General features: G+C 32.5%; 2 protein-coding genes across 3 annotated transcripts; both read left to right on the top strand.

The window, feature by feature from the left end:
- Positions 1-8,822, top strand: LOC122598893 (TNF receptor-associated factor homolog 1a-like). Of its 2 annotated transcripts, none has more exons than XM_043771375.1 (13): positions 1-89; positions 631-846; positions 1,608-1,719; positions 1,885-1,973; positions 2,058-2,126; positions 2,217-2,346; positions 4,049-4,207; positions 4,579-4,924; positions 5,221-5,333; positions 5,465-5,612; positions 5,721-6,157; positions 6,476-6,632; positions 7,244-8,822. In XM_043771375.1, the coding sequence occupies exons 2-13, from the start codon at positions 669-671 to the stop codon at positions 8,582-8,584; spliced, it is 3,279 nt and encodes a 1,092-aa protein (XP_043627310.1). In that variant the 5' UTR covers positions 1-89; positions 631-668; the 3' UTR covers positions 8,585-8,822. The 2 variants fall into 2 exon arrangements, with proteins under 2 accessions (XP_043627310.1, XP_043627311.1); XM_043771376.1 differs by having other exon boundaries at positions 5,468-5,612.
- Positions 8,823-10,719: 1,897 nt separating this feature from the next.
- LOC122601878 (protein FAR1-RELATED SEQUENCE 5-like) lies at positions 10,720-13,364 on the top strand. Its single transcript, XM_043774613.1, has 4 exons — positions 10,720-10,792; positions 11,295-11,896; positions 11,994-12,103; positions 12,365-13,364. The coding sequence occupies exons 1-4, from the start codon at positions 10,720-10,722 to the stop codon at positions 13,362-13,364; spliced, it is 1,785 nt and encodes a 594-aa protein (XP_043630548.1).
- Positions 13,365-18,167: the final 4,803 nt, after the last annotated feature.

Below are 18,167 nucleotides of genomic sequence, written 5' to 3' on the forward strand. Positions count from 1 at the left end.
CTGTATCTCTATATATCGCCTCTTTCTTTCTGTCTTTAGACCTAAAATCAGCTTCCCATTTAAACAGCTTCTTCTCTATATACTTCCAGGTTCTATTGATTCTTATATTATCATTCGATCCGTTTAATCTTCCTAATTATTAATTAATTAATTAATTATTATTATCCTGATTTACTATTACTATTTATTTAATTAATTAGGGGTTGGACCTTAATTCATTAGTTTGCATGTAATTGATCTTTTATTTTCATTTCTATTTGGATCATTATAACTCAACCGGACGGACTTAATTAATTAAATTTTTTTATATAAATTAAATGTAGGGGTTTTAGTAATTTGGTAGTATTTAATATATTATTTTAGTTTCTTATGTAATTTTTTGTTTGATTGGGGTTTTTATTGAAAAATAATACTAGGGTTTTTCTAGACTTTATTGAATTGAATTGAAAGTAATAAACTTTATCTGTGTGTGTGTGTGTGTGTGTGTGTTTTCTGATTTATTTGTTTAGTGGGGTTGTAAATTTTTTTGAAATTTGATCAAGTTTTGTTGTGAATTTGATGAATTTAGATTATGAAGAATGATATTTGGATAAAAATTGATTGCTAACTTTGAGGGTGTTATGATTTTAGGTGAAATTGGAGGAGGGTTTAGGGAGTTGTGAAGTGTAATGATGGCGGGTAGTTCGAGTGAGGAGTCCGGGGTTAGTAGATCATTAGAGGGATTATCAAACGGTCAGCAACGGTCTGGTGAAGCAATAGCCGAATGGCGGTCATCCGAGCAAGTGGAAAATGGGATTACTTCCACTTCGCCACCTTATTGGGATACTGACGATGATGATGATCGTGGTATGCTTCTTGTTTTTAGACGTGTATGTTTAAGGTAGAATCTTTAAAACGAGTATCTATCCGTGTGTTCATGACGTAACTGTTGTTAGGAATATAGCTCCAGTTGTTAAATGTTTTACATATATTGTAGTCACGAATCTATATTTAAAGCCTTGTTATACGCGGTACTGTCTGCTTACATTGCTTCTGAAATATATATATATATATATATATATATATATATATATATATATAGGTTTTAGGTAAAATAAAACAAGTATTAAAGTAAAACAAATAAAACAATAGGTTTCACTTCACTGAAAATCACCGTGCATCATGAAAATCATCGTACACCAATAGCTTTGTGAATCTTCGTGCATCATTTTAACCATAATCTAAGGGTCAAGATCTTGTCCTATTTGTTTTACTTTAATACTTGTTTTACAATACCCAACCTCTCTCTCTATATATATGACATTGATTCCAGCAACCTGAACTTATGAAATACACTTATGTTCATTTTCATATAGATAACCTATTGAATTACTTCTACCTTTTTATCAGGTTTAGTGATACATATATCAACATGTAACATTATATGTTTGATCTATCGTTAGGTGGCCGGTGTTTAGGCAGGTGATACGTGTATAATTAATTATTACACGTGGCTAATTATGTATATATGTTAAATGGCTCTTTCTGCCTTTTCACATTAGAATCATTCTGAGTCACACAAGTTGTATATTCTGTTATTTTTTTTTACTAATTATATAGAAGTGCAGGCCCTAAACCTTCCGAGCTATATGGAAAGTATACGTGGAAAATTGACAAATTCTCACAGATTAATAAGAGAGAACTTCGTAGTAATGCGTTTGAGGTTGGCGGCTATAAATGGTATATCTTTAATTTTAGCTGTATTTATCACCTGCTGCAATAAATATTTTTCGGTGTAAAAGCAGACGGCTTACTTATTATATTTGCAGCTAATTGGCACTTTGGCAGTAGGATACAGTTAACTGTGCATATCATCTTTACCCTAAGCTTCTTGCTGGTTTGCAGGTACATATTGATCTACCCACAGGGTTGTGATGTCTGTAATCACCTGTCTTTATTTCTTTGTGTTGCAAATCATGACAAGCTTCTTCCAGGTATTGAATAACTTTGCAACGTTAAACTTTTATTTTTTTGTTTGTTTTTACGATACTATATAATGGCTTCTTTTCCTGAAACAGGATGGAGTCATTTTGCTCAATTTACAATTGCCGTCGTTAATAAAGACCCTAAGAAATCTAAATATTCTGGTTGATTATTTTTCTTTTCATCATTATTGTCACTGTTATGTTGCTTAATGACGGGTGAATTGTTGTAATTTATTAGAAGTACTTTTGCAGATACGTTACATCGCTTCTGGAAGAAAGAGCACGACTGGGGATGGAAAAAGTTTATGGAATTATCTAAAGTGTTAGATGGGTTTGTTGATGCTGACACACTTATAATAAAAGCTCAAGTTCAAGTTATCAGGTTTATGGCTTATTAAATTTTAGTATTTATTGATTGATATGGCCAAGCCAACGACATGAAATTAGGGTTTGTATTTTTATACTTTTCGTCAGAGGTTTTCTACTCATTTATAATTTTTTTTAAACATAGAGGCGACTTAGCTTTAGCATCTAAAAGGGAGTATAAAAATCGAACACCCAAATGTAATGCTTGTATAGGGAAGCATTTTACGTACTTCATAAGAACTAACTCAAATTTAGATATTATATAAGTCCTGTCAGAAGGAACCTTATTTTCTTCACATCGAGTTCAAGTGTTACGAATTCAAGCACTTAAATGCTTTATTTCTAATTGAAATATAGTAACTTTGTCCCACAAGTTTAGTGCATTAGATTATTTTATATTAAAACTACCAATGTATTTCAAGCGCTGTTGCATTTACGTGACACATATAATTGTACATAAAATTATGTATACAGTATATGGATCTATTATTATCTCTCTCGTGTAATGTTATCATATACCATTACCTTCACATCTATACTAAGTGTTATGAATTCGAGCACTTAAATGCTTTATTTCTGATTGAAATATTGTAGACTTGGTCCCCACAAGTTTAGTGTATTAGATTGTTTTATATTAAAACCACCTACATATTCCAAACTCTGTTTGCATTTACAGTTTTACATGACACATATAATTGTACATAAAATTATTATATTTATGTATTTATTATTATTTCTCGTGTAATGTTATTATATACCATTACCTAATAAGACCATTTCAACAAATTGATTTGCTTATAAGTAAAGGTACCATGTAGTGTACTGTGTACACCTGCTGCACGTCACATGTGTGCTCCTTCATTCTGCCCGTATCACAAATTTGAAAACATTTGAAATCTAAAATATATATTTTTTTGAAACTTATATATTTCTGTAGTTAAGTTTTGATCTTTTAAAGTGAATGCAAAAATTACGAAGGCATAGTTTATTAAAAGGTGTAGATAAACATCACAACGTTTTGTGAGGCAGTAATAGCAAGGTGTTTAAAATTGGACAAAATTTCAAGATCCTTGCGAGATTGAGAAGTTCTATTAAACTTGAAGTATCAGTTAATTAAAATTGTGATAATGTCTATTATAAACGAAATTGAGGCAAAATGTTAATATTGAGGTGGTTGTGTGGCTGCACGACGAGTAAGGTGTCTCTTCCTACCCACTTTATGTGATTTTGCATAATACTTGATCGGATATCCACCCTTCTTTTTTGTTTAAAACTTCTGATTTCTACAATATAAGTAGTCCTTGTAGCCTTTTTTTTTTTTTTGCAGTTCCCTTGTTTTTGGTTTTACCTTATGCAATACATGATTTATCTTTTATCCAACATGCATATGTTGCTTTCAATTCTGCCAACTTCTTGAAAGGATGGCATTTATGCATTATGAGCCTGGGGGTCACCTTTGTATGTTTTTTTTTGGTTTCTTTCTAAAGTTCATTTAGTTAGGATAAAAGATTTGTTGCTATTGTGAGTAATGAAGAATTTGAGTTTTTATCTCTTCAACAGGGCAAAATATTACTTTTTAGCGTCTCAAAATCACCTTGTCAAACCTGTTTTTAAAATTGCATCATCTCGTCTATGTTATACTTAACAAACATTCTGGATGTTTTGGCTTGAAAAATAAGTATGATAGAAACTGCTAACTTCTGATGATGGTTTTGTAGGGAGAGAGCAGATCGTCCTTTCCGATGCCTTGACACTCAATATAGAAGAGAACTTGTAAGAGTATATTTGTCAAACGTAGAGCAAATATGTCGTCGTTTTGTGGAAGAAAGAAGAGGAAGGCTAGGGAAGTTGATAGAAGATAAAGTTAGATGGTCAAGGTATGTAACTCCCAATTAGCAATTCTACGTGTAGGATATATGTTACCTGGAGGTGACAGATTGGCTCAGTTAGGTAACGGGTCAAAACTCGTTAATTACAGTAACTATAGTTACAATATACAACGTTGATCATTTCTTGGCAAAAAGTGACTAGGAATTGTATGCATAAAGAAAACTTGGGTAAACATTATTCTCATTTGACCCATTTGACCCGTTTTTTTCTTCTCAAGTTTCTGGCTAACCGGTTAGTGATAAATAAAAAGTTAACTCGAAGAGACCCATTCAAGTATAAATAGTCATATTGTTACCTTTAGTGTTTCTCTTTCATTAGAATGAGTTGGTAATTTTTATTTCATTTTGCCATGTTTCAGCTTCTCTCATTTCTGGTCCACAATGGATCAAATTTCTAGGCGTCGAATGTCAAGGGAGAAATCAGAGTCAGTATTGAAAGTTGTTGTAAAGCAATTCTTTATAGAGAAGGAGGTCACGTCAACTTTGGTTATGGACTCGCTATATAGTGGATTAAGGGCTCTTGAAGCTCAGGCCAAGAGCAAGAAAGTTAAAGGAAAGTGTGATACGGAAGAAGTACCAATACCTGTTGTCCTGGTGGAGAGTGATACATTTATTCTAGTTGATGATGTATTAGTGTTGCTTGAAAGGGCGGCCTTAGAACCATTGCCCCCGAAAGATGATAAAGGTCCTCAAAACCGTACTAAGGTGAGCCTGGGAGGAAAATTAACTTTATTTTCAGTTTAGTTCCTTTTTATATTAAAGAGTTGCATCATCAAATAAGATAGAGTTTTGGCTCTCCCAAAATAATTTGTTATATTTTGTCCTTTTCAATCACATGTCCTGACAATAATGCTTCAACTATAATCCTGTCAAGATCATAAAATCTTATATATTTCTTATTCCATCATGTAAGCTGCCTGGAGAATTTCTGCTTTAATTTCTATTTTGTTTCAACTTCTGGGTTTACATATCTCATCTCATGTTCTTGTTTACTGTGCCAGGATGGTGGTTCAGGGGAAGATATCAGCAAGGATTCTATTGAGCGTGATGAAAGGCGACTCACTGAGTTGGGACGTAGAACCATTGAGATATTTGTTCTCGCCCATATATTCACGTAATCGTCTTGCTATGTGTTCATAGTTAGTTATGTAGATAAAATTTGTTCTAGCTCAAGATGGTAATCTTGATTGATTTGCTGTGCTTACTTTTTCCATCACAAGAATTCTTACTACCTATATGAAACAGCAGTAAGATAGAAGTAGCATACCAAGAGGCTGTTGCTTTGAAGAGGCAAGAAGAGCTCATCCGTGAAGAAGAGGAAGCATGGATGGCTGAAAGTGAACAGAAAGCAAAACGTGCCTCTGAAAAAGAAAAGAAGTCCAAGAAGAAGCAGGTTTGTGTTGAGATGATAACCTAAGTTAAACCCTAACCCCTTTAATTCTGGTTAGTGTTTATTGGAGTTTCATCATTTTACATAAATTTGTATTTCTTTAATTCACAGGCGAAGCAGAAAAGGAACAATCGCAAATCAAAGGATAAAGGACGGGATGAAAAGCATTGTGTCGTAATAGAAGAAAAAACTCAACAATTGGATCCAATCGATGTTGAAGATTTGCTTAAAAAGCCCGAAATAGTTGAGGATGTTTCTGATGTTTCAGACTCCGTAGATTGTGGAACTGAGGCATTTCTTCGCCCTGATTCAGATGATAGAGATTCAAGCCCAGTCAACTGGGACACTGACACTTCTGAACCTCATCCACCCACAGAAGCTTGTAGCAGTGGTGCTATTAGTGTCCTAAATGGATGGCAAAAGAGTCCGTCTGCAATGGATGATAGTTCTTCGACATGTTCATCAGATTCACTCCCATCAGGGGTGATCAATGGGCCTTACAGAGGGGATTCACATCAGAATCAGAAAAGCCAAAGTTCACCGAGCAGGTCTTTTGCATTCTACTCTTATCTTAAGGTTGTACAACTGATATTGTGGGTGGGTAGGTAACTTCTCAAAATGAGTGCTTTTCAGTATGGGTCATGTCGCACCAGGTTGATTAGAAGCCCATCTGTCCAGATTTTTATTTTACACTCCTTAGTTGGTGCATCAAAAATGTCTACAAAGATCATATTATTGAATAATGATTTATCTATATTTAAGTTGTATTTGGAGATTTTATGCAATAAAAACATACTCTGGGTGATTTTTGATCTGTAATTGTTGTGGCGAGTGTTGATTAACATGTAGTTTTTCATATTATGTAGAGGGAAAGTGAAGCAGGGGAAGGCTATTGGTGAAGTGACTGGACAGGTCAACAATGTGCAGAAACAACATGCAACTAACGAAGTAGAGTCAGGTGGGGTTGCAGTTCCGTTGCAGGATAGGATGAAGTGGCTTGAACAAGACGTCGTAAAGAAAGTGGTATGATATGATTACTTATGTGCTATTATCAGTGATCTTCTTTGCACATTTAAAATGGAAGTTCTTTGATCTCTTGCTCTTTAGTAGATGTTCATTGGTCATGCTTTTTTTCTGTTCTTTGTCACACAACTTCCATGCTTAGGGGTGACACTGGGCTAGAAGAGTACCTGCTTGAAAATGAACAAAGACATTTACTGGACTGAAAGCTAAATCAATACAACTTGTTTGGTTTTGGTGTACAACTGGTTTGGGATTTGGACCCAAACCAGACAGTTAAAAAAAAAATAAAAATACAAAGATTGCTTCAAGTTTAAAAACCTTAGCTTGGTTCCAGTTTTGAGATGGGACCCAACCTCAACTGGTTTGGGATGTGGACCCAAACCAGACAGTTAAAAAAATATTAATACAAAGATTGCTTCAAGTTTAAAAACCTTAGCTTGGTTCCAGTTTTGAGATGGGACCCAACCTGTAAGAATTTTTAAGCTAGGAACTGGATTGAGTTTTACTTCTCGTTTTTAAATAGAGTCATCGAATGTCAAAGTTATATTCACCATCTCATAGCATGTATATGTTATTCCTTTTACTTGATTTATTACGTTGTTTTTATTTAGGAAGAAGTTGTTACATTGCAAAAAAAGTTAAGCATCAAGGATGAAGTTGAACCTGAGAAACAGTTAAAAGTAAAGATAGCTGTTTCTGTTACACCATCTTCACCCAAGAGCATTTCAAAAGCTTCACCACGTGGACTTCAGAAATCTGACCTAAAAAAGAGTGTACCCTCTGATTCTGGTATTGTCAGAAAACCCTCAACTGAGAATTCCCAAAATGCAGATAAACAGGTAGTCTTGACAAACTCAAGTGAAGGTTCAGTCATATCAAAACCCCACACCCAAAGCACGAGTAACCAGAAACTAACCGAAAAGCCTTCAATTGTCCCCCAAGCACCTAACTCGACTCAAAAGCCCGTGAATGTCCAAGGATCATTGACAGCTGAAAAGTCTGTTGTTCACCAAGTGTCTAAGACGTTGACCAAGTCTGTGCCAACCCCGCCCATGTCGAGGCCTTTGAGTGCACCTTTAGTTGAAGGGTCTCGAACTAATGCCACAAGTAACACTCCAGTTATCTCAATGGTTCAAACCACACCGTTTCTTTCTCGCTCAGCCAGTGCAACCGGATATCTTGGTCCTGACCCATCACCCATGGCTCAGAGTTATGGTCCACCATCTTATCGAAATGCTATGATGGGGAGTCCTGTTTCCTCTACTTCAACTGCTTTTAGTCAAGCTCACTCTCACTCATATACACAGCCTGTGTTTCTACCTCAGACCCCCGAAAGGATGGATTCTAATAATTCTGTTGGACCAAGCTTTTCATATGGTATGATGAATCACGATGTCGTAATTCAAAATGGGTCCCAGTGGATGGCATCCCCTCAAAGGGATAACAATAGCGGCAGATCATTCGCTCAAGGTATGATGGCGGACGAATTCCCACACCTTGATATCATTAATGATTTACTTGATGACGAGTATGCAATGCCAATTGCATCAACTTTGGTCCCAGGCATGTCATTTCACAGCGGGCCTCGCCATTTAAGTCATCAATTTACTTTTCCGGGGGATATCAGTGGTTCACTCGACCATGGTCCTTCAACAAGCTCCTGCAGGTTTGACAGAACTCGGAGTTTTCATGAAGAGTTCCAACCTAGTTATAGTAGCGGGTATGACTTCTCAAGAGATATGCTCCCACCACAACCAAACTTGCAGCCTTATGTGAATGGACAGATTGACGGGTCGGGTCAGAACCAATGGCAGATTGGTGGGTCAGATCTTTCTTATGGATTAAGAAATATGGATAGTGATGGGTACACATATCACATGTCACCTGATTATTCAAACTTGACAATGGGTGTAAATGGTTACACTGTATACCGGCCTTCAAACGGGCAGTGAGATGGAAATAATTTCGGATTGTCATAAGGTATATGAAGAAGAGGATGATAATGTTTGGTTATTTAGATTTGGAGTGAGGTTGTAACACCTTGTGATATGAATAATTTTTACATTTTTACTTTATTCTGAAAGAGTGATTCTAGATATGTTTTTTTTTTTAAATTACCTTTTACTTTGATGGATTGGGATTTGAAATCTGACTTTGATAGCAATATTTACTAGATTCAGGTTTTATACCTATGATTTCCAGAGTCAGTTTTAGTAGGTCTGATATTGGGTTTGGTAAAATTGTTGCAGATTGACCAGATACATTGTTGGGAAAAGAAGTTGTACTCATTTAATTGGTTCAGTGTCGAATATCGAACTGTATATAGGTCTATAGGGTGTATGTATTAGAATAAAGCAATCATATGATTAAAGCTGACATACTGGTATGTATGCTACGTGTATATGTATATAGTACATATATGAGTTTCCTTAAGAATTATTATTATTATTTTTAGAATAACGAGAACAGTTAAATTATACTTGTATGTTTGGTCACATGTTTTTTTTCCCATTTACATGTGAAATGAAGAAACTTTTATAAGAAACTTTCAAATTAGCTTTTTGTGAATTTGTGAATGAATTTGTTCACGTTTTTTTGTTCACATGTGACAAACGACTGTATATAAGGTTTTGAAAAAAAATTTCTTCTGCAACATATATTTTTATAACGTTTCACATGTAAATGAACAAAAAAAACATGTGATTCAATATGAAATTTAGGAGTTCTTACAGTTAAAAACCTTTCACATACTATTTTTTTTAATATTTTGAATAAATGTATGAGCCTTTCTACCTTAGATACCTAACAGCTTCATATTTTCTTCCCCATATATATATATATATGAAATGTATATGAGAAAAGTGAATATGAGGCTGTTATACAACTAACTTGAGTGAAAACCCTCACATACCAATATTTTAATATTTTGAATAAATGCTTGGAACACCCTACCCCCCCCCCCCCCCCCCCCCAAAAAAAAAAAAAACAAAAAAAATGATTTTTATGGTTTAAAAAAAGGTATGTGAGGGGTTTTTCACCTAACTTAGATGTATATATATATAGGGAAATCCTTCTTACATCATGATTTTTGAATCCATAAATGTATAATGAATAAATAATGGGTTCCATGTTTTTCATGGATTAAAAAATTAGCATATGAGAGAAATTTCACCCAACTTAGGTGTCTAACACCCAACATCTTTTCTAGCAGTAACTTAGATTCTCACATGAACCTTTTCGTATATATATATACATACATACATATAGGGGACCCTTATTTTGAAAACTCATTTTTTTTTTATGAATTGTGAGAACTCTTAAATTTTATATTGTATCACATGTTTTTTTGTTCATTCACATAAAAACATATGTTGCTGAAATTTTTTTTTTCAAAACCTTATATATAGTCATTTGTCATATGCGAACAGAAAACGTAACAAATTTATTCACAAGTTCACAAACTGCTACTTTAAAGGTTTATTCAAAAAGTTTTTTTTACAACATACATTTTTATATCATTTCACATGTGAACGAACAAAAAAAAACATATAAACATAATTTAAGAGTTCTTACAAAAAAAAATGGTTCTCAAAATAAAGAAACTATATATATATATATATAGGAAAATGTTCATATGAGAACCATTTAATTGAAAGAATCATGAGAACTTATATATATATATATATATATATATATATATATATATGGGTGGGTTATATAGGGAACGGCCAACCAAATTAGTACAAGGGGACAATCCTGGACCGTCCGATCATCAAGTCTGTAGATAAAAAAAAAAGAACGCGGAGGGATAAAATAGGAAAACCAACATTATTTTCATCCTACCTATATAAACCGAAACGACGACTCTTTCTTCTACAACCATCATCTCCATCCTTGACGGCAATCCAATCTGCCATGAAGGCCGCTAATTCCGACAGAATGCCGACATCTAACAACAAATTAAACAACCGTCTACAATGTTTGGCCTAAAACGAACATTCTTTTCCCTTTAATTCCATTTAATAAAAAAATTTTAGATTTCAATTTTTTCCAGAAAACCCTAAATTAATTTTCCGATCTAAATTGTATGGGGACAAATCAGAATGCAAATGTTGATGAAGATGTCGATTCAACTGCTAATAACGCACCAACTGAATCAAGTAATTTTTTCTATTTTTTTATTTCTAATTTATATTATTCTCGAATATCATACAATAATTGTTTATTTTATTTCTAGTTAGATAGTTTTTATGATACATTTTTTTTATGATACATCAATTAAATTATAAAGCATTTGAGTGTACTTTTAAATTTGATCCTGATTTAATAAAATTATAAAGCATTTGAGTGTACTTTTTTTTTATGATACATTTTTTTAGATAGTTTTTATGATACATCAATTAAATTTGATCCTGATTTAATAAAATTATAAAGCATTTGAGTGTACTTTAAGCTATAAGTTACACATGTGTAATCCATACTACTAATGTAGGAGTCTGATATTTGACATTCAACTATTAAGCAAGTTACACATGTGTAAGTTATCTAATGTCAGTTATTTAGCTATAAGTTACACATGTGTAATGCATACCACTAATGTAGGTATATCTATAAGTTTATAAATATATTTTCATGTGTGTTTTTTGTTACATTTTCATATAGGTTCTTTTAGCATCTCAAACACTAATTTATATACAAGTAGAACAGAAGAACTTTACGATGATGATTCGTGCACACCAATAGTAGATGACAATTTGAAACCAGTCAAGGGTACTATATTTAAGACTATAGAAGAAGCTATGCAAATGTACGAAAAGTATGCCTATGAAGCTGGATTTGATACCAAACTATCAACACAAAGAAGGTTAAAAAGTGGTAAGGTTAAAACCAAGTACATTTGGTGTAGTAAATCTGGAAAGAGTCAAGATGTTAGTATGGATACATTAAATTCAGAAGAAAGAGAACGTAGATCGTCAACAATGGTTACAGGTTGCAAAGCTCATGTTTTTTTCAAGATTGTCGAACACAACGGAAAATATGAGTTAACAGACTTTGTAGAGAAACACAATCACAAGATGAATGCAGGAGAATATAGATACCTTTCAAAGAAACATAGAAAACTGGGCATATCCGAAATAAATTTTATTCAGAAGGTTTCAACTTCCGACATAGGACCAACTAGAGCTCATCACATCTATAGTAACCTCGTAGGATCTCAGAAAAACACACATGGAACGGTTGTCGATTTTAAGAACCATAAAATGGCAATAAACTGTTTAATTGGTTCAGATGACTCTCAAATGCTAATAAATAAGATGAATAACCGAAAAGATTGTGTTCCGGGGTTTTTTTTTAAATAAGGTGAACAACAATGAGCTTGCTGGATTATTTTGGGCTGATGAGATTGCGAGACAGAATTACATAGAATTTGGAGATATCATCTCATTCGATGCCACATACAGAACAAACAGGTACTTTTGTTTTGTTATACATTTGTTAATAATTTTTTTTCACTTGTCTTATACACTAAGTTTATAAAATTACACATGGGAAAGCAATGAAACAGTGATATTAAGTGAAGTATATATTTTATTTACTCATGCACTAAGTTGTTCAAGTTACACATGTGTAACTGACATAACCAGCAATGTAGCTTTATTTACTCATGCGTAACTAATAGATTGTTTAAAGTTTGTGTACATTAACTAACTATATGAAACCTACAATTTTAGGTACAATATGATATTCGTACCTTTTACAGCCATAGACAACCACAAGAAGACAGTTTCTATTGGAGCAGGAATGATAATCAACGAAACAGCTGAATCTTATGAATGGTTACTGAGGGCATTCTTAGGTGCATTTGTTGAACAACCTAGGATGGTTGTGACTGACCAAGATGTATCAATGAAGAAGGCAATTGCAACAGTTTTCCCAGATTCACGACATAGACTGTGTATGTGGCATATAACTCAAAAGCTATCTTCAAAAGTTAGCAAAAGGATTTTTGAAAACACTGATTTCAAAAAGAAATTCAACCAAATTGTTTGGGATGTATCAATAAGTTCAGAAAGGTTTGAGAGGAAATGGAAAGAGATAATGAAAGAGTTTAACTTGGAAGATGATGCATGGTTTAAACACATGTATGAGATAAGAAACTCATGGATACCAGCATACTTTCGAGAATTGGCGATGTCAGGTCTAATGAGAACGACTTCTCGATCTGAAAGTGAGAACTCTTTTTTTAACAATTTCACAAACCCTTATGCCACATTGGTACATTTTATGATGTCTTATGAATCTGCAATGGAGAGGCAAGGATATAGATTGGAAATTTTAGATCATCAATCACACAACAAGCAGCCAAGAATTATGACTGCATTGAATTTTGAAAGGCAGGCTTCCAAGTTGTACACACAGACAATATTTCTGTTGGTTCAAGAAGAGATAAAACAATGTCTTTATAATTGTTCTCAGATAAGTGTTTCTAATGAAGGAAGTAATGAAGTAATTATTATTAAAGAGAACAGAGAGATCAACAAGAAACCAGAGAAAAAACCTCCAAGAAATAAGAAAAGAAAAGAATATGAGGATGAAGATATTGTTGAAGATATAGTAACTGTGCACGAAGAAGACCCCGAAAATGGAATTGAGGAATCAACAAAAAAATGCAAAACGACATACTGCTTGCACATCTGGAACTACAGCTCTGAAAAGGATATACACATTTAAGGTGCATCAATATCTAAAAATATTTATTAATATATTGTTTATTATTTACTTGCTAATTAGGCTGATTTACTATTTTTTTCTTTTAAGATTTTACTCAACAAAGATGAAGATACTATTAAATGCAGTTGCTTAACTTTTGAACGTTATGGATTCTTATGTCGGCACATATTTTGTATGTTTAAAGCAAATGATATTCAAGAAATTCCAGAAAAATACATTCTTAGAAGGTGGAGAAAGGATTTAGTACCACCAGGAATGCGTATAAGAAGAAAAAGGTTCTGTGAGTCGAGTGAAGAATGAGACAAGCTTGCTAATGAGTTGCATTTCATTGTAGAGAATTGTGTCAACATATTATCAAAAGATATACCAAAACTTTCTGATTTTGTTAAGACAGTTAGAGAATTGAAAGACAAGATTGATGATAATGTTTCAACTTCCAGAACAAAGAAAACAAAGGAAGTTATTTTGGATTTCCTAGGTGTTCAACAACCTGAAATAAGGGAAGTTGAAAATCCGGCAGTTGTAAGTTATAAGGGGAGTCATTCAGATTCAAGGTTGAAAAGGTCAAAGGAAATTGCAATGGAAGAGCACGCCAAGCCAAAGAGAAAATGTGCAAATTGTGGCTTAATGACGAATCATGACAAAAGAAACTGTGCAAAGAAGAAACTAGAAGAAGAAAAGGCTAAAGCGGTTGCAGAAACTCTTCAAAGATTTTAAAAAAAGTAAAATAAATTGAGTTGATTATTTGTCTAAAATATTGGTTTATTTACTTGAAATGAAGTTTGACGACTTTCAGATATCAACGAAAGGCTAATTCAAAAAAGTGGAATGTGTTGGGTATTCTGTTTTCACTTTGCAGTAAGTTAAATGTCTGCTTTGAATTCCTGAATATTATGTGAATTTCTGAGTATTATAGAATTTCGAATATTCTGTGAATTTCATAAATATGTGCTCTCTGTAACAACAAGTGTAATAAATGTATCAGTTTCTGGAAACATATCTTGCGCATGTAACCATCTCTAGGTGAATTGCAGGTGTTGTTGCTAACCAAAAGCCTTTGGCTAAATAAATTGGAAACATTAGTGTACAGGATTACAACCAAATATTTAGATAAAGGTTAGTTGTACAGGATTACAACCAAACTATTTAGATATGGATGGACCTTAAATTAAAGTAGATTATGGAAGAAGCCAACAAATTGATACAGGTAACCAACTGTTTTTATGCAACAAATGTTTTTGGTCGTTATATACATGTAAATTACGGACATAGGCATGTAAAGTTTTTATAAACAAAAATGATGAACCACATTAGGATAATTTTTATAGATACAATTTTGAAAAAAATTCAAATAATAAATAAAGTAAATTGAGAAACTAATTATGCATTTACTCTATCTACTTTGCCATTTCAAATTATCAATGTAAATTGTTTAATTGCATTTACTAAAAAAGAAATGTATCTATATAGACATTAGAACTTAGACACATTACAAACAAGTCTTTGATAATATAATTAAAACTTAGACATTAGAAACACAAAATAATCAAAATAAGTCCTACATGATTACAACCCATTTATTCTTAACATGAAGAAAGTAAAACTTAAAACAGATGACCATCTAAGTTTGAGTAAACATTCTAAATTATTATGATATATCCAACATTCTTGGCGCAGTAGAATTATTATGATTAAATTACACATTATTAGCTTTGTTCCTCAAAAACACAACCATTTTCTTCTTATTTTCAATTAAAGCTTCTTGATGCTTAAACTTGTACAACTTTTTATTGAATTCGATATGCTTTTCTCTCATTTTGATATTGAACATGTGAGTCAAGTTCTCCTTCTTTTCAAGAAATTCGTTGTCCATAGGAACCATCAACCTAAAGAAAAGTGAAGAAAACAAATATAAATTTGTTCATGTAATAGATTATGAATAATTAAATAGAAAAATTGAAAATTAAAAAAATAAACCTTGACATTAAATCATTAAAACCATTTTCAAGCAACACAACTTCATTTCGAATTTGCTCCATCTCTTGCAAATGCATAGCACAAGAATCTTTTGCTTTATTTATTGCTTTCATTTCCTTATCAAAAATTTTGTTATAAACATCATCAGAACTAATATAGATGTTACTATTTCCTAAAACTATCTTTCGAGAAGGTGGATTTGGAAGTATCATGGAAGAAGAGTTTTGGGTATCCATATTGGTAGAGCAGCAAATCTACTATATAGAAATTAGTTTGTCTATATGCTTTTTAAAAATAAAGCCTATACCAATAATGAAAAAATATTTGTTTTTATAATTTCCTTCATAGTTTCTATTCTAACTATAAAATACATTAAACTAAAGCAAAAAAAAATACATTCCTAACAAGTTAAAAAAAATAGATGAAGACAATATTTGCTAAGATATTAAAGTTACACATGTGTAAGTAATGTAAGTTACACATGTGTAAGTTAAATAATTCTCTGTTCTGGGAGTCATTGAATATTTCATATGTAACTTACACGTGGGTAATTTATACAAATATTCTGGGTACTCATTTATATCCTATAACTTAGAAAAGTGTTCTACAAATACACTCCAGTTGTGTTCAGACATAGTCAAAAATATGAATTCTTATAATGAAGTGTGTTGCAAAAAACCTTGAACAATTACCTATTTTAACCCTAGATTACATTAACTCTAGACTACATTAACAAGAATTTTGATAGTAACAAAATAACAAAAGACTGATTTACTTACCTGAGAGATTATAAGGAACAATTACTTTCATAGTTGCTTCAATCCTTTTATCTATTTCTTGAGATGCCTTTTTATAAAGGAGTTTTATGTTAAACTCTGGAATCTTGTAGTAATCTTTAACCTCTTTTGGAAAGACACCACACTTCTGATTGACATTTGATGTCAGAATCTTCGTGAGATATTTTTTTCTTAAATTCAACAACTGTTCTCGTAGATATATCCCTTCACTTACATCTTCATTGACAAAACCACAATTGAAGTCAACCACATCATTTCCATTGTAGATTTCCATATGTCTCAATGCAAAGATTCCAGAGTCATTGATGTTATTCTTCCGAGTTCTCCAATTCATTTTGATAATTTTTTCTTTGACATTTGACAAAGTCAATACTTTTCCTTCCATAGCAAAGGTTGACTCAACAAATCCTTTCTGAAAAATGTTAAAATGTAAAAGAATAATTTAAAAAAAAAGAAGTTAATGTAGCCTTCAAGGTTCTATACTAGCTTTACAACAGAATAAGACAACTCCTTACAAGTTCTACTATTAAGCTCTTAATTTCGAATAACAGTGTACAAAAGTAATAAATATTTGTTATGAAGTCAATGCGTGTTTCTCACAAGAGGGTTGAGCTTTAAGTAATGTGGATTTTAACAGTTAACCTTTTGGCTAAATGGGTCGGTTGGGTAATCTGCTATTTTAAGTAACGTCGATTTAAACAGTTAACCTTTTGTGATATTTGAAAGTTGAATTTAAGAGAAAATGTAAATTTGTTTTTATTAACCTATCAAAACTTCATTCTTATTACTTTCAACCTGTATAAATAGAAAGTGGTATTGATTTGAACCATTCAAAATCACTACCCCCTTGCATTATGGTTAAAGAAATAGCAAGTTATCTGTTGTTCACAAAAGAAACTGTGAAGAACATATAAAGAACATATAAAGCAAGAAATTGTCATACCAACTTCATTAGGGAAACACCATAAATCTGCTCAACGTTATCTGTTGCATGATATTTGTTGTCCAAGATATGGATTTCCGATTTTTTGATATTGAATACGACAACATAATATGCATCATCATACACCATCGGAAAAAAACAGCTGTTTAAGAATAATAATGTATCAATGTACGACAAATACCAAATGAAACTTTAAATTTAATTGAGGAAAAATAATTACCAAATCAATATCTTTGATATCTTTTATTTGTGAACTCTGCATAGCTTCCAAAACTCTAATGGAGAACGTTTGTAGCAACACAACATGATCGTCAAATTGTAGAGACTGATCGTGTATCATATCAGGAGACTTTTTTAAAAAGTATAATAAGAAAGATAAATAAGGTTAATGCATTATACAAGAAATATTACAAATAAGAATGAATGTAACGAACTTACCATTACATTTGTAGGGCAAAACAATCGGCAAGGTTGTTTTTGATCTGTTTTCATCTCTTCGTAATTCAAAACCATAACCCATGCATCAATTACTCCAGTAATGATCATGTACCCAGGATACATTGTTTCAAAGATAACTCTGGAATACTCAAACTGTTTGTGATAGTTTAATATAATGAAGTAATATAAATAAATCGAAAAAAATAGAATATGATAACTAATATAACTAATAATTTATGCAAATAAGAAACTAGAAACGTTATCTCATAAACTTATTATCTTGATTAGAGTTTAATTATCGCAGATTATTGAACTTAGTAACATGTTGCAAAATTTGTAAGGACACTTCCCACAACTGATTCAATATACACTAAGCCCATTTATTTCTGTAAGCCACAAACTAAAGCAGCCAGATAGCATTTTAACTACCTACATAAAGAAAGCAGAATGGCTATTTAACCTGAAAAGAACTGTTGATGGACAAAACAAAACCGTATCAACATACTAACCACATAACAAAGAATAACAAAGAGTAATGATTTGACATGTAGGGAGGTGTTTGCAATTGCTTATTTTTCAGCTTATTTCCGGGTTTTTTAGGTAGATAAGCAATAAGAAACACTCTTTCTGTAACTACTTATCTGCTTA

The sequence above is a fragment of the Erigeron canadensis genome, chromosome 5 (assembly GCF_010389155.1).
Source record: "Erigeron canadensis isolate Cc75 chromosome 5, C_canadensis_v1, whole genome shotgun sequence".
Taxonomy (NCBI): Eukaryota; Viridiplantae; Streptophyta; class Magnoliopsida; order Asterales; family Asteraceae; genus Erigeron; species Erigeron canadensis.